The sequence below is a fragment of the Anoplolepis gracilipes genome, chromosome 5, assembly GCF_047496725.1.
Source record: "Anoplolepis gracilipes chromosome 5, ASM4749672v1, whole genome shotgun sequence".
NCBI classification, from domain to species: domain Eukaryota; kingdom Metazoa; phylum Arthropoda; class Insecta; order Hymenoptera; family Formicidae; genus Anoplolepis; species Anoplolepis gracilipes.
In genome coordinates, this window is record NC_132974.1 from 13,820,359 (window position 1) to 13,846,008 (window position 25,650).

General features: G+C 29.3%; 5 protein-coding genes across 6 annotated transcripts; 4 read left to right on the forward strand and 1 right to left on the reverse strand.

Annotated features, from left to right (window-relative positions):
• Nucleotides 1-690: 690 nt before the first annotated feature.
• Klp3a (kinesin-like protein 3A) lies at nucleotides 691-7,723 on the forward strand. Its single transcript, XM_072891958.1, has 14 exons — nucleotides 691-849; nucleotides 1,548-1,773; nucleotides 1,856-2,291; nucleotides 2,415-2,680; nucleotides 2,757-3,197; nucleotides 3,305-3,692; nucleotides 3,761-4,127; nucleotides 4,226-4,520; nucleotides 4,596-4,723; nucleotides 4,797-4,922; nucleotides 5,010-5,198; nucleotides 5,335-5,508; nucleotides 5,589-6,785; nucleotides 7,584-7,723. Exons 2-13 carry the CDS (start codon nucleotides 1,548-1,550, stop codon nucleotides 5,637-5,639), a joined length of 3,087 nt encoding a protein of 1,028 aa, XP_072748059.1. The 5' UTR covers nucleotides 691-849; the 3' UTR covers nucleotides 5,640-6,785; nucleotides 7,584-7,723.
• Nucleotides 6,712-9,372, forward strand: LOC140665896 (monocyte to macrophage differentiation factor 2). The gene is made up of 4 exons (XM_072892481.1): nucleotides 6,712-6,785; nucleotides 8,351-8,596; nucleotides 8,720-8,972; nucleotides 9,118-9,372. Exons 1-4 carry the CDS (start codon nucleotides 6,712-6,714, stop codon nucleotides 9,370-9,372), a joined length of 828 nt encoding a protein of 275 aa, XP_072748582.1.
• Nucleotides 9,373-9,379: 7 nt separating this feature from the next.
• On the forward strand, nucleotides 9,380-15,941 carry LOC140665636 (katanin-interacting protein-like). The gene is made up of 14 exons (XM_072891959.1): nucleotides 9,380-11,525; nucleotides 11,623-11,739; nucleotides 11,810-12,315; nucleotides 12,434-12,780; nucleotides 13,256-13,393; nucleotides 13,635-13,772; nucleotides 13,861-14,017; nucleotides 14,205-14,467; nucleotides 14,537-14,726; nucleotides 14,826-14,987; nucleotides 15,212-15,351; nucleotides 15,425-15,526; nucleotides 15,604-15,713; nucleotides 15,803-15,941. Exons 1-14 carry the CDS (start codon nucleotides 11,434-11,436, stop codon nucleotides 15,912-15,914), a joined length of 2,574 nt encoding a protein of 857 aa, XP_072748060.1. The 5' UTR covers nucleotides 9,380-11,433; the 3' UTR covers nucleotides 15,915-15,941.
• Nucleotides 15,545-20,373, reverse strand: LOC140665637 (kinesin-like protein KIF23). Its single transcript, XM_072891960.1, has 15 exons — nucleotides 20,180-20,373; nucleotides 19,470-20,036; nucleotides 19,203-19,373; nucleotides 18,926-19,124; nucleotides 18,693-18,831; nucleotides 18,413-18,612; nucleotides 18,235-18,339; nucleotides 18,067-18,152; nucleotides 17,857-17,987; nucleotides 17,665-17,768; nucleotides 17,489-17,593; nucleotides 17,260-17,406; nucleotides 17,025-17,171; nucleotides 16,671-16,907; nucleotides 15,545-16,570 (listed from the first exon to the last, which is right to left on the reverse strand). The coding sequence occupies exons 1-15, from the start codon at nucleotides 20,188-20,190 to the stop codon at nucleotides 16,394-16,396; spliced, it is 2,526 nt and encodes an 841-aa protein (XP_072748061.1). The 5' UTR covers nucleotides 20,191-20,373; the 3' UTR covers nucleotides 15,545-16,393.
• Nucleotides 20,374-20,943: 570 nt separating this feature from the next.
• Nucleotides 20,944-24,852, forward strand: LOC140666052 (uncharacterized). 2 transcript variants are annotated; one of them, XR_012046696.1, is made up of 4 exons: nucleotides 20,944-22,278; nucleotides 22,368-22,662; nucleotides 23,891-24,012; nucleotides 24,544-24,852. XR_012046696.1 is itself a non-coding variant. In XM_072892779.1 (3 exons), exons 1-2 carry the CDS (start codon nucleotides 21,271-21,273, stop codon nucleotides 22,656-22,658), a joined length of 1,299 nt encoding a protein of 432 aa, XP_072748880.1. In that variant the 5' UTR covers nucleotides 20,944-21,270; the 3' UTR covers nucleotides 22,659-22,662; nucleotides 23,891-24,361. The 2 variants fall into 2 exon arrangements, 1 of the variants encoding a protein (XP_072748880.1); XM_072892779.1 differs by lacking the exon at nucleotides 24,544-24,852 and having other exon boundaries at nucleotides 23,891-24,361.
• Nucleotides 24,853-25,650: the final 798 nt, after the last annotated feature.

Below are 25,650 nucleotides of genomic sequence, written 5' to 3' on the forward strand. Positions count from 1 at the left end.
CATAATAAAGAATAAATAACACAGATATTATATTATTATTACTATATGTCAAAACAATATGCCGGCATTACTGGAAATATTATAATAAAACAGTAATGTAAGGCGTAATAATAGAGCCGGATATTATAACATAATTAAACATAAAAAATGAATAAAAATAAAATAGATATTATATTATATAGATATGATAGATATTATATTTATAAACATATTTTGTAAGAAGAATAAGGTTTGTTAAACATGCATTTACTACTAAAATGTTTCTCTTATTATTTTTCCATTAAACATTCTGTTTTATTGAAATATCTCATTATAATTTTTCGTTAAAAATGTCTTTATCCTTTCTTCTTAAAGATATTAACAAATAACTATCACTAAAATTGAAATTTTTATAACAAAATAAATTCGTATTCTTAATGGTTTAAAAATAATTTTTCAGCTCGAATGCACGAATTTAAATTAAAGATACACTTCACTTGTGTGTGTCAAAAATCTTCCAATTGTTCTTTGTTCTGATTCGTCGATTTGTCGACCAATCAGGATAACAGCCACAAAGATCTCTTTGTTTTAATTGGTTAATCAGAGTCACTAAATCAATCACACAGTTTTTCTAGGGATTTTCGTTCTTCGTTCTCTCTAGTTGGTCACGAATGATTGCTTCCTTAGTTACCATCCCTTCTTCTTTCCTGGATAAATTTCAAATCGGTTGAAATTTTAACGTCTCTCTTCCACCTTTCATTCCTGTCCACGAATAGTTCAGAACAGCAGGAAGATCCTTGTGAATGTTCTTGCAATAGTAGGATTTCAGAGTATGCTCTAAGTTTAAATTTTTGAAAAATTGTGTAAAAAGTAAGTACAAATAGTTTTTTAACGATATCACAAAAAAATAAACGCTTTGACACGTTGCCTCTAAAGCAACGCTAAAAGGTAAGAGTAGTGTGTAATTGTGTGGTAGTCACTTTTAAAAGTATAAAAAAGTCTTTAAAAGTCAACGATATTCCTTTCTATCTCAAAAAGATTAAATTCTTTAGAGAATAAATTCTTTATTTTTCATTTTTCTGATTTAATTGAAACATATATTTCTTTTACTTCTAGAAATATTTAATAAATATTTTCCCATATTGCGAGAGACAAAGATTTTTCTGCCTTTTGATTTTATATCAATACAATTTAGCAATGTATTACTTTATGATAAAATATATAAATATAGTATTTTTATATAGAGATGTTAAAAATTATGCAAAGTATATTAGTATACAAAGATTGTAAAATGTGAATAAATTGTTAAGCAGCAAAACATATTCAAGGCGAACAACTATAGTGAAAGATAAATGTTCTCCCTTTTTTGTCAAAATAATTTGAAACTGTCTAATTATCTAATGATATATAAATTTTGTTTATGAGCATATAGTTGTTTGTGTTTAAATTATATCGACAAAACAAAGGAGAACAGAAATATCAAATAATAATAATAATAGAAGTAATATTGTTACATGTACTGTTTCATGCTCTTGATGAACTGAATATATATGTAACATTTTTTTTAGATGTGTGATGATACTGTTTGTGTCGCTTTGCGAATTCGTCCGTTAGTGGAAAGTGAGGTTGAGAAAGGATGTCAAATGTGCTTGGATGTTGTTCCTGGAGAACCACAAATTCGTATAAGTAATACTGACAAGGCATTTACATATAATTATGTTTTTCCTCCTGACATTGGGCAGGAAGATTTTTATAATACAGCTGTTAAACGGTTGATAGATAATACTTTTCAAGGTAAATATTTCTCTATATTTCCTATAATTTGAAGATATAAGGTTGTCTTATTATTATATTAAAAATAAATATCTTTTTTTAGGCTATAATGTTACAATATTGGCGTATGGACAAACTGGAAGTGGCAAAACTCATTCTATGGGCACCAATTACGACGGAATAGGAGAAAAGGGTATAATACCAAGAGTTACTCATGATATATTTGAAAGAATTAAATCTAAGGAAGACTGGAGTTTTAAAGTTGCTGTGTCATTCATGGAACTATATCAAGAACAATTGTATGATCTTCTATCTGATAAACAAAAAAGCCAGTCTATTGTAGATATCAGGGAAGATGGAAAAAGTATAAAAATTTTTGGCATAACTGAAAAAGAAGTAACAAATGCCAAAGAGACTTTGGAATGTTTGACCCAAGGTGCTATGGGTCGTGTAACTGGTGCAACTGCTATGAATGCACATAGCAGTCGTAGCCATGCGATATTTACAATATGTATACATCAACAAAAGAAAAATGATCCGTAAGTAATTCTCTGCTTGTGATTTTTCTATTGTATTTTTGTATTTTTGTATTCTATTGATTTTTTGCTAGCTTGTATTGTTAAATTTACAAAAATAAAAATTCTTTTTTTTTTTTCATTCAGAAATACAGCGACGGTAGCCAAGTTCCATTTAGTTGATTTAGCCGGCTCGGAACGTAGTAAAAAAACTCAAGCTACGGGAGAGCGGTTTAAAGAAGGTGTGAATATAAATAAGGGATTGTTAGCTTTGGGCAATGTAATTTCGCAACTTGGTGATGGTTCTCCTGGAACATACATTGGATATAGAGACAGTAAACTTACAAGATTATTACAGGATTCCTTAGGTGGTAATTCCATGACTCTTATGGTTGCCTGTGTTAGTCCTGCTGGTAAATATTTATATAAATATTACATCTCATTTTAACATATACTATTTATTGATGATAAATCTATTTGTACATACAGATTATAACTTGGATGAAACACTTAGTACGTTAAGATATGCGGATCGCGCACGTAAGATAAAAAATAAGCCGATCGTAAATCAAGATTCGAAGGTAGCCGAGATAAATCGATTAAATAAAATAGTTCAGGAATTGCGACTGGCTGTAATAAATCAGGAACTCGGCATAACATGCCCTAAGGAACATGAAGAACTTGAAGAAAAATATAGTATATTACAGCAAAAGTTTAGAGATATGACAGAGAAACTGAATTCGAATTTAGAAGAAATCGTTGTCATGCACGAACGAGCGGAGATTGCTGAACAAGCTCGGGAAAAGATCAGATCTGCCATGGCAACATTATTAGATGAATTTAATCAAGTTTTAGAAGATCTTAATGCTTGTCCTGAAGTCAGCAGTGAAAGATACAATGTATTAAAAGCAATATATGGAAAAATGTTAGGTAAGTATTTTTTTTCTATGTAAATATTGTACAAATCTTAATTTTAAACAATTTTTCTTATACAAATTTTTATAATCTTTATTTTGATCCTTATTTCATCTACCCAGATATACAAAATGATGAAAGAAAAGCATCCGAAGAACTTATAAACCATGAAATATCTAATTCTAAAAACTATGTGATGCGTACCGCGGACGTAGGTACGGAACGTACAGAACACATGGAAGAATTGAATAATATTGAAGACAGTTTAGATTATTTTGATAAAAAAGAGGAAGAACATACGTTGCGGCAAGCAGAACGAAATAACGAAGTTCAAAATATCAATAAAGAGTTAGCGCTTAAAGAAAGTCTTGTGTCTGAACTCTTAAAAAATGCACAACAAACTGCAGAGAGTCGTAGGAATATTGTAGAAATGGAACAAGAAATTAAACGGCTGCATGCGGAAAAAGAAGAACAGTTACAAGCGGTACATGCGCACAACATCAGTTCCAAGTAAGTAATTAAAAAAATCAAAATAATTAATTAGTTTAAGTTTTAATCTATAAATATTCTTTATACAGATTAGCTGAAACACGTCGTAAAAAAGTGCAAGAATTAGAAAAAAAGATAGCGGAATTAACGCGTAAGATCATGGAACAAAACAAGATAATCAAGATAAAGGAGAAACAAGATCAAAAAGTTAAAACTCTTGCTAATGAAATACAATCGCTAAAAGAGACTCGAGTCAAGCTTATCAGGCAAATGCGTATTGATGCAAATAATTTTATAAAGTGGAAACAATTTAAAGAAAAGGAAATTAATAGATTGAAAGCTCAAGATCGTAAGCGTGCTTGTGAAATAGTACGAATGAAAATGCAACATAATAAACAGGAGAATGTCTTCAAGAGAAAAATGGAGGAAGCTTTTGCAGTTAACAAAAGACTAAAGGTATTTTTTTATAATACTTGATAAAAAACTTATTCAGATACCTTTTAACATTTTTCTATTGAGACAAATATTAATATCTAAGCAATTTATATATGTAGGGTGCATTGGAAATGCAAAAGAAGGCAATGCAGCGACAAGAAAAGAAGGCTAATAGCAAAGATGAGATAAAAACATGGATAGCGCAGGAATTTGAAGTGTTAACGGCTACCATAGAAGCGGACTATTCTCTTGAAAGACTGATGCAAGATAGAGCTTCCTTAGTGTATCAATTAGAGGAATTTAAAAAAAATGGTAATTCGAACGAAGAGGAACTTGCGACTATTTCCGAATTCATAGAGCTGCGTAATGCTCAAATTGCAGATCTGCAACAAAAAATTCTCGAATCAGATCAAGGTAAGATATCTGAGATTATTTAATTAAATATAAAATGTACGACCTCTTTCTCTTTTGATCCATAATTTTTTTTAGAAACTAGAGCAAATACCAGGTGGAATACGATACATACAATAGCAGATGCCAAAGTGGCATTTAAAACATTATTTCATATAATCTCACAAGACAGAAAGCAACACTGTTACAAATATAATGAATTAAAAGTACGTATATTATATGTCATTATTTAAATTTGTATTATATATTTTAGTTGCTAAAATAACTGTGATGTCTTAGGAAAAATATCAGAATTTAGAAACGCAATTAGAAGAATGTAAGAAACGGGAAGAAGAGAACAAAATTACATCTTTACCAAATACATCTGAATCATCTTCCAGTGACGCTGAAGCTGTAACAAAACAGGTAATTAAATAAAAAATTAAATAATATCGAGAACAACGTGTTTTGTATTCTACTGAAATCATTTTTATTTTAACTTCATTGTTTTAGGTTTTGATAAAGAGTAATTTTAATAAGGAAAATAAAAGATCGCGGTCTAAAAAAGAAAAAACAGAATCTAAAATGGAAATCATTGATGAGAATATTGACCTACACGATAGTTTAACGATAGAAGACGATGTTAGCAAAGATCCAGATTGGATGAACACGCCGCTTTATAATCGCATACAAAAGTTACAAGTAATAATCCAACATCTTTACAATTGCTGTTATAAATATCACATAATACTTTGAAAGTTTTTTTTGTCAAAACATAAAGATTATAGCTATATAAAAGATTATTTTTTTTTTAACGGTACGTATTTTATTTGTTTAGAACAAATCTAAGCTCTCGGTTCAACGATTGACTTTTAAAATAGAGCCGAATGAAATAAAATGTGCGTGTAAAACGAAATGCTCCACACGGGTATGTACATGTCGTAAGAACGGCATTACTTGCAACAATTGTAACTGTAATCCAGAACAGTGTCAGAATAAAGATAAAGAAAATGTAAGTTGTACATACACTATATATATTAACGTTAGCTAATGTTTGTACAAAAATGTGTTAATTATTTATTTTCTTTTCAGTTACGCCATACACTATTTTCGGATGTCATGCAACACGAATCAAGCGATTAGAAAAGAAATTATTTCTCTTTCTAATCATAAGTACATATCCTATGGAGAGTGCTGCGTGTTCAATTTACATATTGTATATAATTTTTCATGTCATTAACGCTTAAATTTATTTCTTTTTTCATAGTTTTCTCATAGTTTACTTGGATAGCCTGGTTTTTTTGCTTTTATATTAAATGACAATGTTTCAAGTGATGTAATTGTCTAGAGCTGATATAACTCATAATAATTGATCAATTATATAAATGGTGACACTACATATTTTATCAATATTTCCTAGTTTAATAATTGAATGTAAATATGAACTCGTCAGGATCGGTCAAAAATAATTTAAATAATAATTCACACAGTTTGCGATACATTGAGTGAAAATAAATATAAAGCGAAAGCTTTTGTTATCGATTTGTGTCCTTCCTTTTCGATCATGACTTGGGCAGAGTTACCGACAGAGTCTCGCGAAGACACGACATTCTAGTAACTAAAATTGATAGCAGGTGCTCTGTAACATGTGATTTATATGAGATAATGAAATGAGTAAGATTGCGCAAGCGCGATCAGAATTCGCGTCGAAGTCGAAGATGTCGTACTGACGTTGATCATGATATATATAAATGGATCCGGAATTAGACTTTGACCATTTGACTAGACTGACAGCGACGACGGGACAATTAATATTAATCTGGTACTCGACGAACATTCGCGCGGAGAGAGAAAGTGTGCACGGTTATATTTTCGCGAGACCGACGCGTTTCAGACGTGTTTGGCAGCTTCTTCAGGGTGGCTGAACACGGCGAAACGAGTCTGGTTTTACGGGATCTCACGAAAAAGAAAAGAAAAAAAAAAAAGAAAAAAGTCTAGTGGCAGTGTGTTTGATTACTTATAGAAATATATATAAATTTTCCGATGTCGAACGTAATCAATCGTTACAAGTCGATCAGTATGCGATGGAAGACGACGTATCTTGTCCGTCGCCATTAGTTTCATTAGCCAGAAAATTTCAATACCTGTCAGGGTATCGAATAATAATTCCCCCTGCTCTCGATTCCAATTTTTCGTCCAACATCGACCTAACATCATGGATGGTACCTGCCTTCATCAGTTTATCACGGCTCCAGTTAAAAATTTCCTGCACCTACAACGAATCAGAGAGTAAGCGAATTTACATACATTTACATATATACTTACAGTATAATTTTATAATTGAGCCAATAATTTTTTAAAAGTGTAGTTACTCTCTAATCTTGATATGTCATAAATCTTATCGAGGCATGTGTATAAAATAAAAATTAAAAAAATAAATGACAATGTAAAGTGTATGCGAGTGTATTGATTTTTACATAGTTTTCGAAACGCAAACATTTTTTTTCAAGAAGAAATAGTCTCATTTATCGCTTATCAGCTTGACTTATTACTTATTATTAACTCTGTTAATTATACTATCTCTGTTCTCAGTTATAGTTTTTTGCATTTCTGGGTTTATTCTGGACGTTTGACATGTAGCATTTTATCACATGCAAAGTAATTAATATTCATGCATGAATCAACAAGATGTTATCTCTAAGTTGATTTAATATCCTGCTTTTCATTTATGAAAAAATTGATTAATGTGTGTTAATAATATACAGTTATTAAATGTAGCTGTGCGAATGCAATATGCTAAGTTATCCAGTTGTTTTGCTTATAATTAGTAGATGAAAATGCATGCTTTGTCATATATAACGGTGAATTAAATTCTTTTATATATAGATATGAGTATAAAATAATTATAACAAGTTATCTTATAATGTATTAAAGAGAAACTTCTGTGTTATATTTTATTATTTATCTGACAATTTTTACATTGCTTTTTAGCCCTTCCTTTAACTTTGCAATTTTGTATGCTCTTTCTTAAGCTTAAAAAAGATTAAAGGTCATGCATGCATGCATTAAGTTTGAAATCTTTAATAGAAAGCACCAGCACTGCTTGTAGAGGATCAGTATCCTTGAGCAAATTCTGTGGATCATCCTACTGGCATGGACATACAGAAAAATATATTGGATTACTACTTTGGAATAGTTTTTATCTTCAAAGTAGTTGAGCAAGCAGGTATTGTTAGTTGATATTGAACTTGGGAATAATGTAGTATGCTTTTTTTAAATAAAGATTTGCATGTACTTTGGCATAATATTAATATGGAATTTAAAAAAAAAAATTTTACGCTAAGAATATTGTGGAATTACTTGACCTTTCATATGCTATGTTAATATTGTATAATTTAATCTAATATGACAACTGTATATATTTAAAAAAAAATTCTTTAATTTCATTATATGGCTGCTTTATATGGATGTAACTAAACTTTCATGATCCATTAATCTTCTTTTCTATCTTATATAAGAACTTCTTAGATATGTTCTATGATTTCTTACATAACAGTCTCTTATTGTAGTTTGACAGAATAATAGGGAAACTTCTTCCTAAATGTATTATTAATTTTCATATAGTATCTTCTAAACGATTATCTAGTGCTATTATGTTTACTGGATGGGGCTCCATTATATCATTACTGATTTTTTCAACAATTTGTACAATAGTACAGTTTTATAAAATACAATTTGTACAATAGTACAGTCTTATAAAGTACAATTTGTACAATAGTACAGTTTTACAACAGTTTATAAAGTCGAGCAAGGAATTAAAAATGGAGAAATAAAAAGTGTGGATATATTTACAGGATAAAATGGATGAATCCAAGAGCATGCACAAATGAGGCGTACATTCCTACTTCTATAGAACATGTAGCAAATGTAGCAACTCATGGAATATGGGTTGTGCCATCGGTTATTGGTGTTATCGAGCTTATACGACGTTCGACTACGTGGGCGCAACTTGTGTCCGCGTGCGTATACGGTACTTCCTTGATTCTTGTCTTTGCGGTGTCAACCTTTTTCCATAGTGTACACTACTGTAATCAAAATAGGTATGATTATTTATTATCATGTTTATTATCTCTTTTTTTCTTCTTTTCGCTAACTTGCAATTCTTCAATCGTCATACGTGAAAAATATTAAACGAAATATATTTATCGCCCATAATATTTCAGACAATTGAAGGATGCGTTACATCGCTGTGATCGTGCTATGATATATATCTTCATAGCAGCCAGTTATTTTCCGTGGTTAAACGTAGAACATTTCTCAGACAATGAGCTCTTATTTGCAATGCGGTACGTTGTCTGGATCATGGCTATAATGGGCATTCTTTACCAGCAAATCTTCCATGAGAAATATAAGATGCTTGAAACTATTTTCTATGTAGTTATGGGTATCGGACCTAGTGTTGCAATTCTTAATGTTGTAAGTAAAGCATTTGAATAATCTTCGAATTGAATTTCGTTTTAGGCATAAGCGGAAAATACCTTTTACTCGAACAAACGCAATTTTAAATAACTCGGCTTAATAATTATAAGGGTAATTCTCATATATAATATTATCTTTACAGCATAACTATTACAATATTACGGAATTAAAACTGGGTGGACTGATATACGTACTTGGTTTAGTATTTTTCAAATCGGATGGTCGTATACCTTGCGCGCATGCAATCTGGCATCTTTTCGTGGCAGCGGCGGCTGGATTTCATTACTATGCGATTCTGAGTCACGTGTTTCCTGAGACAGACTTGACGAATGTTCCTGGAGCATCCAGCAATATGCCGCCGTTATCTAACATGTTAAAGTCTCATATAGAGTTGTAGGAGTTGTGTACTATTTTCTACAATATTTCTTCCAGATGCTAAAGATTCTAAAAAAAATGTTTTAGCAATTCTAGGGGTAAACCCTGTAAATATTCTGATAGAGAAATGTGTCTTTCATTTCTAATCATTTAGAGAAATTTTTGATAAAGACAAATTGATTTTATAATCGTGATTCTTACTAAACAGTCTTTTCACGATTATTCCAAACTTATAAATCGTGCAATTGTGTATGTAAATTAATATATTTATATTTAAAATAAGAAAAAATGACGAATTAAAAAAAAAGTTAAGTACCTGACGGCCACATGTATTACGGATGTGTTAAAAAAATAGTTATTGTTAGCAGAGATATTAATACATACGACTCAGTTACGTTAATTGCATTTTACAAAGTTCGAATACAGTGAATATTGTGTCTTTCATATAATTTAGTATGCTAGTCTTGAAACCATTTATGAATGCCAAATTATATTGTATAGAAAAAAGATATTTACCAAATCTGTATTATATATTGAAAATGATACAGGTATTATTTTTGGGATAAAATGCGCTATTTTGTTTTATACTGAGTTTTATAAGAGCCTTTACATTAGTATTTACAAAATGTAGACACTAAGTATTAACTTAGTCGTGAATGGAAACCAACTTGACTGAATTGAAATCTCTTTGCTTTCTACCAGAAGTGTCAATCGTCTTATGTTTACAAATGTATTGTGCCAAAATTAAAATCGTTCATGTCTATTAACAGGTTTCCAATACACCCATATATAGATATAATATAGATACAACTGTATTTATATTGTTACTGTATGGTACAATCTTTGTGTGAGAAAAATCAAGAATATTGAATTAAAATAATTTTGCAAATATTTTGATGTATAGTTATGAAGAAGGAATAATCTATAGATAATTAAACTTGTCAAACGTTTCACATGTAAAATGTAATATGTTTTACAACAATGGCCTTAATTGTACATTATTTGATATTACTATGAGAAGATATTTATTTATGTAGAAAATGTTTGACCTTTTTTATCATTGATTTGTACATCAATATAATTATACCTATAACAATTGTATCATATTATTATAAATTATGTACATATTATGAAATATGTTTATACCATAAATAATTTATTTCTAATGTGTTCATGTATCTTCTTTAATTATATACTTTACATAATAATCTAATTTCTATTTACTTATTAACAATTGTATATCAAAATTAAATATATATGCATTATATATGTATACATCTTATATGTATATATGTATATATATGTATATATATACATATATAACATGTAACACATGTACAATATTGACACTCAATAAAAGCATTGTTAAGAATGCTTTTTATTGAAATAAAAACATTGTAATATATAGGACTTGCGATATACGTATATGTATCGTGATATTGTAAGAAACAAAGTACAAAATGATTATCAGCTATGAGTTTATTCACACCGTCTATTTTTTGTCCTTGTAATTTCTGCAGTGGACCAAAGTATTATAAAATAATATACAGAGCAACATGTAGCATTGCTGTTAGTGGTATGCGCTTTCTTGGTATGAGTGTATGTCTCTTAACAATGAAAAATAAAGAATTATACATTGACGAAGAAAATTGTTTTTCATTCTACAAAATATGCTAGACATGTTATCGGTGCAGAAACGATAAGTCTCTCCTTAGTCATTAATTGTTTAAATATTGCGTGTAGCCGCGTCAACACCTCCCCCGAAGGGTTTCCATGGTAATGATAGCAAACAAAACGAGGAATAGAACTATAGAACAGCCGACAATGGATATTTCTGAGATCGGTCATTATCGTTAAACTGCAGTTTAAACACTTTGGAATTTTTCATACGATAAATATAATCATGAAAATTATTATGTGTTCGTACTTTTTTGCATCGTGAAAATATCAATTTTGACAAGTTTTCAATGATCAAAAAAGTTTGCACGAGCAACCCAAAGGCATATCACTGTCATAATAAAATATTTGGATCGCATTGCACGCGACAGCATATCATCAGTGATAAAGTAAGACAATAAAAAATATGGATAATGTTACATATAATAAAACCGAAAGAACAATTTTATTACCTGATAGCACATGTGAAATGCCATCGTGGTTGCTGGAAATGAGCGAGTATGTATAACATTATATATTCATATTATATATAATATTTTTATGATTTTTCTTTTTTAATAAAAATAAATTTATCAATGTTATCTCTTGTATTCAGTAATGTAGGAAAAATGAATGTAGACAACAATGCCAAAGCACTACAATTGGAAGCATTTTTCATTGATGATCAATATCATTTTCAAAAGACCTTTTTCACAAAAGGAGCGGATGATACGTAAGATCTGCACGTATCTTGTATTTTTCTTAGAATATATAATAGAATAAAATATTTTGTATTTTTATAGAAATACACAACCTGGCGCATATTTAGATGATATTTATGATATTGATGATAATATTAAATTACAAACGCCTGCGAGCAAATCACTGCCAAATACACCAAAGAACGAAGAAGTTGAGCCAACAAGAACACGCGCCTGTTCTGCAGTTGTAAATGCGAAACACCGTACGAGAAACGATTTTCGCGAATTAGATGCATATTTGGAAAGAAAGCAGATAGAAATGCATAGCAATTATTTATCGTCTGACAAAAATTACAGCAACAATGCGAGGATTTGCGATAAGGAATCTAATTTGAAATATTCTACGAACGCTCAAGATCGCTCAAGCGCGAATACGCGATTACATTTGTTAGACGACAATTACTATTCTAATACCGCCTTTAATGTACAAAATGAAGAAAAGTCAAAATTGTCATCTAGCCAAGAAACTTTTAAATCCTCTAATTTAGTTGAAAAAGATTTCGTCAAAGGTATAGACCACGCATCAAATAATGATCTGCTAGGACCAGGTCCATATTTATCTTTAAATCTTATACAAATTTTATTTTTTTATTTTTTTAAAAAATGCATGAAATATTAAATTTGTCTTTTTCATACATAATTAATTTAATTTTTATCATTTTTTAGATAAAATATACAGAAACTTTATTATTCCCGAATTACCGTCCGGAGATTCGTTAGTTATTGATATTCTTTCTACCTGGGGCGACAAATATTTTATAGGGCTAAATGGTATCGAAATTTTTTCAAGTACCGGAGAACCGGCTAAAATAAAAAAGATTTACGCAGATACGAACATTAATCAATCAATGGATAACAATCGTAATCCTCATATTGTGAATAACTTAATTAATGGTATTAATCGAACGAGAGATGATGCAAATTTATGGTTGACACCTTATTCAAGTGGTGACCATCATTATATATATATAGTATTTGAATTCACGATTACCGTGGCAATGATCAGAATATGGGTAAGATTCTTTATAATAATTATAAATTAATATAAATGCGTCTATGAAGAGATTCCAGTACGCTAGATATTCCTAAAATATTTCATTCGTATTATTCCAAAATTTTTGTATATCCTGGAATAGTAGAGAAATGTCATAGAACGTTCAAATAATTGTGAAATATTCAGAATATTCCATAAACATTATCTGTATGTTTAAAAAGGAACATTTAGTGTAAATTTTGATATATGATGTATATGGAGCATAAAAAATGAAATAAAAAATAGAATAAAACAGTGTACAAATTGATAAAAAATCAGAACATTTTGTGCATATTTGAATATTCTCTGTACATTCTTTAAATATTCCGAAATATTTTGGAATAATCTTGAGATGTTCATTTTGGATTTTAGGGATATTTTATAAATATTTCAGCAATATCTAGCGTTTACTGGGATACGTTTTACTTTAATTTTTGCTTCTTTTTTTCTTTCAGAATTATAACAAATCTAGAATACATTCCTTTAGAGGAGCTAAAGATATTATTATTAAATTAAATGATATTATCATTTTTGATGGAGAAATTGCTAAAGCATCGGGGGATGATATGGGTAGCCTTGATTCCTTTGGTGATGTAAGAAATCTTATATATTTCGACGAGTTTAAATTTTAAATTATATAAAAAATAATTCCAAGTTTTTTAATTTTAAAATATAAACATATTATACACATGTATAACAATAATCTATTAAATTAATAGTTACGTTTACTTTCATCTCTGTATATTCTTTTTTTTTTGGCATACATTATATATATATGTTTTAAAATTAATTTTATAAATAATGCACACAAAAATAATTGAGACTGTGATGTAGACTATATTATTTACGACGGATGAAAATATTCTGGAACTGATATCAAAACATGATAATACGTTCATAGAATTCAGTAATGGGATTTCAGATTACGAAAAAAAAGAAACAGTTCGTCCGATAACAGCAACAACCAACGATGTAAGAAAGAGCTAATTATATACATAATACATTTATTGGGAAATGTGTGTTTATATTTTATATATGTGTATAATGACAAATTTTTTAGATTATTTCAGCAAGACATAAAAGTAACGATAACGATTCTATTGAGAATTTTTCCAATTTGTATAATAGTAAAATTTACAATGCACCTTCTACCGCTCTGTGTTGTAAAGAAATTCAGTTGATTATTATTTCCAATTGGGGTTTACAGCATCTGGTTGGTGAGTAATGTATTATCGACTATGATTACACAGGATATCCCGCCACTTTAAATAATGTATGTATTACGAAAGACTTGTGATATCGAAAATATTTCAGACAAAAATTGAATAATTTTGAGAGGGATATAAACTAAATTATTTTTTTTTTTTTATAAATGAAGGTGTTGAAATTAATTTAAATTTGTAGGTCTTACTGGTATAGAATTAATCGGAGATCAAAGTGTAACAGTTCCATTAACGGATGCTAATTTACATTGTAATGTAGAAAATACGCATTTAATGAATCTGATCGACAGGCATAATGTTACAACCGAAATGGATCACATGTGGCTAGTAAATGTAACATCGAATAAAAGAATTGCAATAACTATTACTTTTGACACAGACGTGTATCTAACAGGAATGCGGATTTGGAATTATAATGCATCTCTAGAACTGTCTTATTGTGGAGTAAGATATTCGCGATAAATATGAAAATTTTTTATTATAAAAATCGAGGAAATAATCTTGCTTGTTTAGGTAAAACGATTATTAGTTAAATTGGACGGTAAACAATTAGATGACGACGAAAATATTGAAGGTTTCTTATTAAGACGCGCACCGGGATCTTGTCATTACGATTTCGTTCAAGAAATTAATTTCGCTAATAATCCATCTGCTCAAGTACATCTTTCGGATCATCCTGTTGATTTAATTAAATCGTCCGAAGGTATTACAATTTTGTGTATATATATATATATATATATATATATATACTTAAACTGCATACACACATGAACGTGCCTATAAATATATATTATTTTTTTAGAACCTGCGTCCTTAGATTCAAATTATGAAGTTGCGTCAATGCCGCAGGGATTCGTTTATCAAATAATAATCTTCTCCACGTGGGGAGACTCTTACTACGTTGGTCTGAATGGAATACAAATATATGATAATTATGGAAATGAAATCAAAATAACTGCAGATAGTATGTTCACAATTCATACTTGCAATCACAAATTTGATTTTACAAATTACTATATAATGTTCTCTGAAGAAATCTCTTTCTTTAATTTATATTTGTAAATTATTTGTATCCTCTTAATTTTACCAGCATATGTATTTTTCATATATTTTTTAAGAGGATATTATTTACATATGTAAATAATTTTCATAAATATTTATTACTAATCCTTGTTTTTTTCTAAATAGATATAGCCGCATTTCCTGAAAGTGTTAATATAATAGAGGGCATAGATAATGACATTCGGACACCTGATAAACTTATCGACGGAATAAATGATACCAAGGACGGGCGTCATGCTTGGTTAGCACCTATACTTCCTGGACAAGTAAGCGAAATTACATCATACTGTACAAAGTTTACTATTTAATTTTTTTCATACTTCGTATGTTTTTCACAAGACAAATCGTGTATATTTAATATTTTACCATCCTGTTATGGTATCAATGATTAAAATATGGAATTATGGAAAAACGCCGCAAAGAAGAGTTAAAGAATTTGCAGTAAGAAAAATAAATTGCATTTATGTTTATCGATGATTCCCAAATGTGCCATTTATGCAAAAATATTTATTATGCAGATATTGGTAGACGATCTGTTAGTTTACAATGGAACTTTAGATAAACATATTTCATATGGATTAGTAACATTTGTGAAAGAAAACAGTAATAATGAGAATCTGGTGAATTGGTAAGTAGTTGGTATTATCAATAAGTGAGAAAAAAGGAAATATAAAGAAAAAAATTATTCGAATCATAATTATATATACATCATTATAGCTCGGAACAAGAAAATCGTCTTTTAAATTTACGAAGAAATACCTCAGGTGCTAATTCACTACCAGATCCATCTCTTCGCCCGCATACATCTTTACGATTCAAAGACTCGTAACGCTATATGTATATATTTGTTTACATATACATACATGCTTGGTAATATTTACAAAATATTTAAACTATACGTGTATTTTTATATCTATATTAAAAAATGTTTTCATATTTATAATGAAATATCTTGTTTAAATAATTAATAATTACAACATAGCATATACATATCAATACATAATAATATCCATATATTATCATACATTTCTGTAACAATAATCATATGAATATTATTTATAAATTCTTGTTTTGGAACTTACACGAACATAAAAATTAATAAAAATTCTAATAAAAATTATATACGTTATTGATTAAATCTTAAGAATATCATAAGAAAGTCATAAAATTATGTACACATTATAAATACATCAAACATATTTTGTTACTTTTTTTTGTAACAAGTTTCAATAATTTTTTTGCACAAGTTACAATAATTATTAATATCGAATAATTGATTCCCTTGTGTATATAAATTCTTATTTCTAGTTATGAAGATAATACTCGTGGTCTTTTTGTTTCAATTTGTGTGATAGTATCTGTTTGGTCTACACCTTCTTCTAGAGGTCCAGTACGTTTTCTTGCTTTTGGTGATGATTGTTTCAGACATTCCATATCATTAAATATTACTTGTGCACCACCACCACTTGTTGGCAGTATATCGCCCTATTTAAAAAATTGAAAAAAAATTATAAATTAATTTCAATATTAATCATAAAAATGCATTATAATCTTTTCTATAGAAAAAAAATTTCATCATTTCAACCTTGAATAATTTGGTTTCGAGTTCTCCGTCTGTATCATGTTCTTGCGAGATAAGACAATATCTGGATGCACCATTTGTAATCTCCTTCGGAGAACCAAGTTGCGTTACACTTCGTTTTCTTTGCATCAACGGTTGCAATACAGTTCCGATCGGCACAAGAGTCTGAGGCCTATGATCGATCCATCGATCAGCACTTTGCGATCGTCTGTATCTCGGATTTGAAAGAGGTACTCTATCCTGTGTATAAAAACAAAAATGTGTTTTTCTTTCCTTGTATATTATACAATGTATACAATGTATATTATACACAACTTGAGTTTATTAAAAGATTTAAAGAGAAAATGAAATAAGAACCTTTCTTGATATTCTGTTTTCTCTATTTGGACTGACTACTTTTGGTGTTGATTCTGGAACTTGCTCTTTTGATGGCATTATAGAATTGTCGTCAATTAAAATTCGCTTCACCAAACGTAATTTATCTTCCTTTTCTTTCATTTGATTCTAAATAATCATATGCGGAAATACATTAAACATTGTAAAATCTTATAAAGTTTAAAACAAATGTTAAATATAAGACCGAAGTAATTACCTGAAGATGTTCACGTTGTTGACGCAATTTTATTTCCAATTCTTTGTTCATTTTATCTGTCTCAAATTGCATCTTTGTATTATATTTCTGCTTTACTCTTTGTTTATCTATCAAACGTTGATTCAATGCCAAGTCCCTATCTCTTATCTATAAACAAAAATCATGTTATTTAAATAATTGTAACAAAAGCCATATAAACACACACATATAGATGCAATATTTAACTTACTTCTTGCTGTAAACTGCGTATTGTCTCATTAGCAGAGTTTAATTTACACAGAAGAGTATCAATTTGCGTTTCTGTTTTGCAGAGGTGTCCTTCAAGTGCAGATATCTAAAATTATAAAATACAATTAATATATTCTAATTTTGTTCACGATAATGTTATTAAAAATATATATATACTTTTCTCTTTTGCTGTGTATTTGCAGCTTTCAATGTAGCAACTTCAACTTTCAAATGTACGTTTTCTTGTTCCACCATTATTACTTTTTTCCTGAAATCTTCTTCTACAAATAAAATAAATATTTTATTAGAACACACTGGACATTAGATTGTGATAATAGTGTTCTAAAACTAAATGAGAAAGCGTCTCACGTTTCTTTTGTAAATCCAGACGAAGTATATTGCGCTTCTCGATACGTTGTTCAAGAAATTGTATTAGGGAATGTATTATTTGATCATTATCTGAATTAGCAGTTTGCAATTGAGGGAACGGTCCACCCAAACTAAAATGTCATTCAACATTATACAATATATGAAATTAAAAGAAATTTCCTTAAATTAGAAATATCTAAATTGTAATACCTGTACACTAAGCCTAAGTCAATGTCTAAATCAGCAGCTTCTGGTCGTCCCTCTTTCTCTAATTTACTTCTTGCTTCTCTGAATATCTAAAAAGAAAACTCAGGTTATTTTTAAATGATAAAACATTATTCAAATATATATATGCAGGTATTTACGAATACTTATTACCTTATTTGCTTGTCTCCTTCCAGGAGTAAAACCAAGATCCAATTTTACAGGATTTGATCGCGCGGTTTGCACTTCTTGAGTTATTTCCGCGAACTTCATGACTTGCTAAATATAAATTTTTAAGAAATTAATGGTAATTATATTTCTTTATAGATAGGTTTCTTAATTTATTACGTACAATTGTCTCATCATAATCATCTGCTCTTGGATTTACACAGACTATCATTCTGACCTGTCCTTCACCATCAAAATAATTTTTGAACAAATGAGTGAGCTTGGAATCCCGATAAGGTACCATCTTGTTTGTATTTTGGTTTTGATTTTCTCTTAAGATTTCCAAACACGAGCGCAAAGTCATCAGCGAGTTATTAATATTTCCTAAACATTATATATTTATCATTTAAAAATTTCAACATTCTTATGAATGTCATAAATATGACAAATACAAAATGTCTTACCTGCTTCTCGTAAACGTTGACCAGTGTTTTTAGTGCGATTTGTGCGTTCACTACCTGCTAAATCTACTAAAGATAGTTGACTTACACATACGACTCGTTTATCTTGCATTACATGTTCACCTTCACAATCTAAAGGTGCCTAAAATACAAGAGACCATCATAAGCATTTGTAAAAAAAATTAAAATAACTCTGATGCTGTGAGAAGTTAAAAATATATATATATATATAATACCTGTACAAGTCGAATAGTAAAAACGCTATGAGATCTACTCGATTCTGCATTCAATGCTGTATGTGCAACGCGTCTTTTCCGCTGTCCACGTTGAAATAACTCAAAAGCCTCCTCTGCACTCTTCACCTCAATCTCGGTAACAGCGTGCACATACATATTTTTGCTACCATCTTCTCTGACAATTTTGCTTTGCAGTGTTCTATGTTAAATAAAAAGATTTATTTTAAATATGTATCAAATCTGTTAATTAATTCTGCTTCTTGTAGTATATACTTACTTAGTTCTAATATCATCTTCATCTAACAGATCATATACACTGTTATTATATATCTCAACATACGTAATAAAAATAGCATACGCATTATCCGGTTCAATCATCACGATTTGTGATTCATTACGTTCATGTGCTACTGTTGGATTACTGTCCCCATCACTGTCCACCTTACGACTGTCATAAATCATTTCATTAATATATTGTTATACAATTCTATCTAACGCTAATGATATTTATATTTATGTTTATATATTAAGTACAAAAACTTACTGTTTACCAAGTCTTCCTGCTCTTTGCGATATACCTGCATGAAGTTCATGCTGCCTGTCTAACATAGCGTCAGCCTCGCTTTGCACATCAAAACCATTCAATTTATCTGGTTTAAAAACAAACTTTTTTGTTTGATAATTTGTAATGGTATTGAAAATAACATCCAGGCAACGAGGCATGATACCAGCATCCTGTGGGTCCCCAGTCATTGTATATGTTTTTCCACTGCCAGTAACGCCATATGCAAACAGCAGACCATTTCTTCCATGAATGAGATTTTCAACAAGAGGAAGAGCAACTGTTTTAAATATCTCCTTTTGTGTTGTATTGGGCATAAATACATGACTAAATGTCGTTTGTATCTCTTTATTAGTTATAGTACGAAAGTTGATTGCTGATTCTGGCGGTGTTATAACTAGGGTCGTATCAGAGGTGATTCTCATGCATGAAACATCTGCTGAAAGCTGCATTGGCCGCAAACGACAGTAAACTTGCACGGGATCCTTAGATAACATATTCGATCCTTTCGGCCGATTAATTGGCTTACGACCTGGAGTTTTTGGACGTCTGAAAAAAGATTCATGAAAGATGTATTTATTTTAGTTTCTTTTATTTATAAAAAAATATATATATGTATACATATTCATGCATCGATATTGTTTATCTGACATTGTGTGCCTCAATACAATAATTAATTTTATAATACTTACGCGGATTTCATTTTTTACACAAGTCTTGTAATATATATATATATATTTATATATACAATTATATAGATGTGGAATAATTCGAGGTACTGTAATTTCTACTGAATTACACAGATATATGATAACACACACTTGAAAAAGTTTTCTTTCTCTTCCTTACCACGCTATTTTAAAAGACCGTTACACTCTTTCAAATTGAAATGTCGCGTGTACAGACAGCAACGCTTAGTATCCAGTGCTACCAATCTCCAACTAGTGATGTTAGAAATATAGGGAACGTTTCAGTAAAAGAACACAAGTTGACATACTGTCACGCAATTGGCTATCAAATAGAGAATTTTAGTCTTGAAAAGTCTAGTTGTACTTGATAGCCAATCGTATGACATTCTATGGAAAACATAGGAAAATAAAAAAAAAAGACAGAGTTGGTCAAATTACACAAAATGTTACAATGGCTTGTGATTGGTGTTTCGTGTGCTTAACCACCAATGAGTGCAACCAGTAGCACAATTGTTCATTGGACACGTTTAGCAGAACAAACCGCTTAACACTAATCAAACGTGATTGGTTCTTACTCGTGGAATCAACGAATCAACTTGTCAAATATTGATAAGATGACAACTGAACAGCTGTTCTGGTGACGCGACCATTCAGAGCTCAATGAATAGCTGTTCAGCCATTGGTATATGCTCTTATATCTATTTAAATGCCAATTAGATTCCCTAGAAGAGCCAATCATGAATAACCGCTCCCTGAGCGATTGTGCTACTGGATGCACTGATCTATCAATTCTTTTTGAATGTGACAAGATCCTTTTATTATTATAAGCTTTATATATTTAGGATTACTATCGAAAAAATGTCTTCGAATAACAGTTACACGTGAGAGGATTTAAATTTACAGTTAAATCTGTTATGATCTAACATTTGTATGTCTCGGTTGATTCGAGCATGTTAGTTCTATAACGCTTTTAATAACGGTTCCGCGATTTTGAAATATAGCCTTGTGTTGAAAGGCATGCTTCTGTTTTTTTTTTTGTATAGAAATTTTTGGTATAACGATTATTGCAATTGCATTCATAAAAATCATTTGTTATGTCGGAAGATACTAGAACAATTTCAAGACCAAAGGTCAGATTCTCTCAATTTTCTGACAATGTACAAAATAATGAGAAAGATATTGAAGATTGTGAAGAGAAGGCAGCGAACGGTCCAAAAATTAAAAGTATCGTAACTCTCAAGAAACCTGTTAGAATTGTAGACCCTAAAAAATTTACAACTGTTTCCAACAAAGATGTACCACAGTGTGATTGTAACACAGAGAACTCTAAACATTGCAGCAATATTATGTCTGAAAACATTCAAAGTACACGTCTAGCTAAGAATAATGTTTCAAGAACCGAGACTTCAAGGATTTTACATAATGCAAATAGCATTCAAAATATAAAAGAAAATTATAACACATTACCACCAAATAAAAATCCACAAGATAATATTTTAAAAGATTCCAGAGATGGTTTGCAACAGAAGGGAAAAGAAAACAGAAATACAATATTGAAAAAAGTTGCATCTAGTAAAGATATAAGCAAGCCAAGAAGAGCAATTTCACAAGGTATACCATTAGTTAAGCAAACTGGAAACTGTAAACTTTCTACGAGTAAAAATATGCAGGAAATAAATAGAGTGGATTCTAAAAATCCAAAAATGAAAAAGTCTCTATCTGCACCAAGTGTTATAAAAAAAACAAAGAATCAAACAGTAGAAAGGACAGTTAATGCAGTGTCTGTTATGCCATGTTACAAGATTACAGCAAAAAATAAAGTATCTCCAGTTAAGAAGGCTATATTACGTAATGTATCAGGTCCTAAAATCAAAACTTCTGTAGAACCGGGAATTTCACATAAAAAGAGAACTGATGAGAATGTATGCAATGTAAATAAAAGACATAACGCTACATCAGACATTGCTGCAGAAGAATTGGCACAACCAGGATATAATTCTATTGCATGTACCATTAATAAACTGAAAGAACTTAAACAACAGAAGATTGTCACAGATATTGATCATTTATCATCTGCACAAAAGAGTTTTATAAATGGAAAGGTAAGATTTTTTATACAAAAAAAAAAAAAAAATAAAATGTCAATATTTTTTTAGATATATTAAAATTTAAAAATATATTTTTGCAACAGATTTCTGCAGCATTGGATTTCCCATTGGATGAGGCAATTTATAAAAATTTAATAGATTTAAGCATAGATGAAAAACAGTTGCCCTCTACTATTGTACGAAGTAAGGATCCAGAGCCACGACAAAAAGATGTTATACCAAAACTTTCTGACTTTTTTGTACCTGAAAATACAAAGGAAATTTGTGAGGCCGTGCACGTTAAACCTCGAGCTCCAAAAATAGATGAAAATTGGAATGCTTTTAAAATAAGTGACAAGATACTTGAATGGAAACATAATATGGATGACATATAAAAAAGTATGTGTGTTTTTATTTGATAAAAGTATTTAAAACTTATTAATATAAAATTACTAATAATATAAACAATATAAATAATATAAACAATATAAATAATATAAATAATATAATAATAAATAATCAAAAGAGAATATAAATACAATTGTCTAATAATAATACACAGATATTACAGCAAAACATTTTGATTTTTTCATATTTGAAAAGGAAAGACCTTTGCCCATTTTCATAAGTAGTTCTGGGCCAGTCATCATTCTTATATAATTTTGTAAATAATAACTAGTATTAGGGAATATTTAAGGAAATGTAATTTTAGATCTTTAAACCCCTGTTGAAAGTAATCTCCTCTTAATGATATCATTTTCATCATTTAATGTCTTATCATCAAAGTTGTCTAACATAACAAATACATCATTGCTTTAATATCTAGAAAATGCTAAAATATTTTTCTAATAATATACAGAAAGTATCTGAATATATTTTAGCATTTTTTAGATACCAAAAATGATCGATATGATGTGGGCACAATATCATGTTAATTATTTGATATTTAGGATATGCTAAATATCTTTCTAATGACCTACCTTCTGAGCATAGCAATGAGCTTTGATGATGAGCCATTGAATGAATAAAATGACCAATAAAATGATCCTTAAGAGGTCCAAACTATTTTTGACGGTCTCAGAATCTAAAACTATTTTTTCTTAAATACTACCATTATTATAAAATTATATAGGAATAATGATTGGGCGCCGAGGGCTCAAAATGGGTGAATTTCTTTATGAAGTTATGTATATATTAAATCTTGAGTTTTAAAAATGATTGAAAATTTGAATGCTTTTATTTGAATGAAAACATAATGTAAATGATATATAAAATAGTATGTATCTGTGTATTTTTATTTGACAAAAATATACAAAACTTTGAAAATTACTAATAGTATCAACAAACACTAAATAATTGAAAGAGAATATAAAAACAATATATAAGATATAATTGCCGAATAACAATACACAATTGCAATTTGCTTATTTTACTTTAATGTATAGAAATATATATAAGAAACTTAATTTATTATGCTTATATTTAAAGATGATAAATTACAAATTTAATCCAATAAAAAGATTATTTACATATTTTACTCTTGAAATGAAATCTTTACTGATTTTTCATCAGACTCGAATTCTGATGGTACAGACACAGAATTAATACCATAGTATTTTTGTTGCAGGTAAAGATAGATGCGACGGAGATTGTAAGAGATACAAGTACCAGCCAGCACCATTCCAATTACAACTCCAATTATAATCATCCTGTTGAGGTTTCAGTGAATTAGTTTTAATTATGTCTAAGGTACGATAGCATATTTCTTAAATTGAATATACTATATTTACACTGTAATCCATATATTGTTCCCTCCATTTCTTGATTCTGGGTTCGCGCAGCATACATTTTCATCGCAACAATATTCCGATAATTCACATAGTCCCCATACACAGTAATGTGCAGTGGTCTAAAAATGTAACAGATTATAGTACAATGTCAATATTGTTAGTACAATCATCATGTATATATATAAATTTTTATAATTTTTATAACTTAGACGTTAGAGTAAGCATGCATATGTATAAATTTTTTAATTGATTAAAAAAATTATAAAATGTCGAAATCGTAAAATTATATAATTTGACATTAATTAACATCAACAGTGATAGATAATAAACATTGTTTTGTGCGCCTGTTGTCCTTTCTTTCAAATGTTTTTACAAATGATATACGAAGAAACATGAGAATCAAGAATATTAGTCAACAATACGATGCGAAATATGTAAATTACCGGTGAAAAGGCCATAAAAATCCAAATTAATACAAAAAATATATTAGTTGACAGATACTCCATTATGCACAAGCTTAAACCGAAGGCCTGAATTACACTGACATAACTAAGTGACAGATCGACAGATGAGCTTATAAGCTATCCACATTCAGGGCATCCACCATATGCTTCATAAAATCCTATATGGTGGAAAAAACCTATTTCCATTTATTGTTAAAATAAAAATTTATATATACCAGACCTAATGCAAAATATACAGCCGTATTACGTTATTTTTATGATGTGCTTCCCAGCAAGAACACACATACGATTGAATTATCAAATAAAATAACTTTTGGAACTTTCGAAATTCTCTATTCAATAGCCAATTGTACGACAGTGTCTATGTTTTCTTGTAAACATATTTGCATGATTTTTTTGCATATGAATATACAAAAATTAAAAGAATAAAAAAGATATACAAAAAAATATATTGACATTTTACTTTATACATATGTGTAGAATACTATTTTTAGATATTTAAAAAATTTATTAATATAAACATATATACATATATATATAAATGTGTAACATTAAAAACTATCAATAAATAAAAATATAAATTATTAATTATTATATAATAATTTAGAAAAATCAGAAATTACTGTCAAACAATGATAAAGAGATAGAATATTGTACATTGATTATTATATCGTGTGATTAAAATTAATTAAAGACTTAAAGCAGATAGATACGGAGCAAAATTTATATTGCAAATAAGAATAGAAATGTTATCCTTAGGGAAATAGTAATTTAAATAATTTAAAAAAATTACCAAGATTTTTTTAAATATACATTCTTCCACACGTGTGATTAGAAAAAAATAAGAATTTTTTTTTTTAATCTTCAAAATGTACTTGTCTTTTGCGTTCTTATGTGAACAGAAAAAAATAATTAAACATAAAAGTTTTCTAACTAGACATATCTTCGTGAGTGAGATAAAAACTGGGATGGTTCAGTTTTAATGATTTGTAATTAGAGATTTCATTTATATTATCAGATATAATGTTTCAAGTGGAAATTCACAGTGATCTTTGTAACTTTTCACAAAGAGGATACAATGTTTGTAAAAAGTAGGAAATAAAAAATTAACTTCTTGGAATTGAACATACATA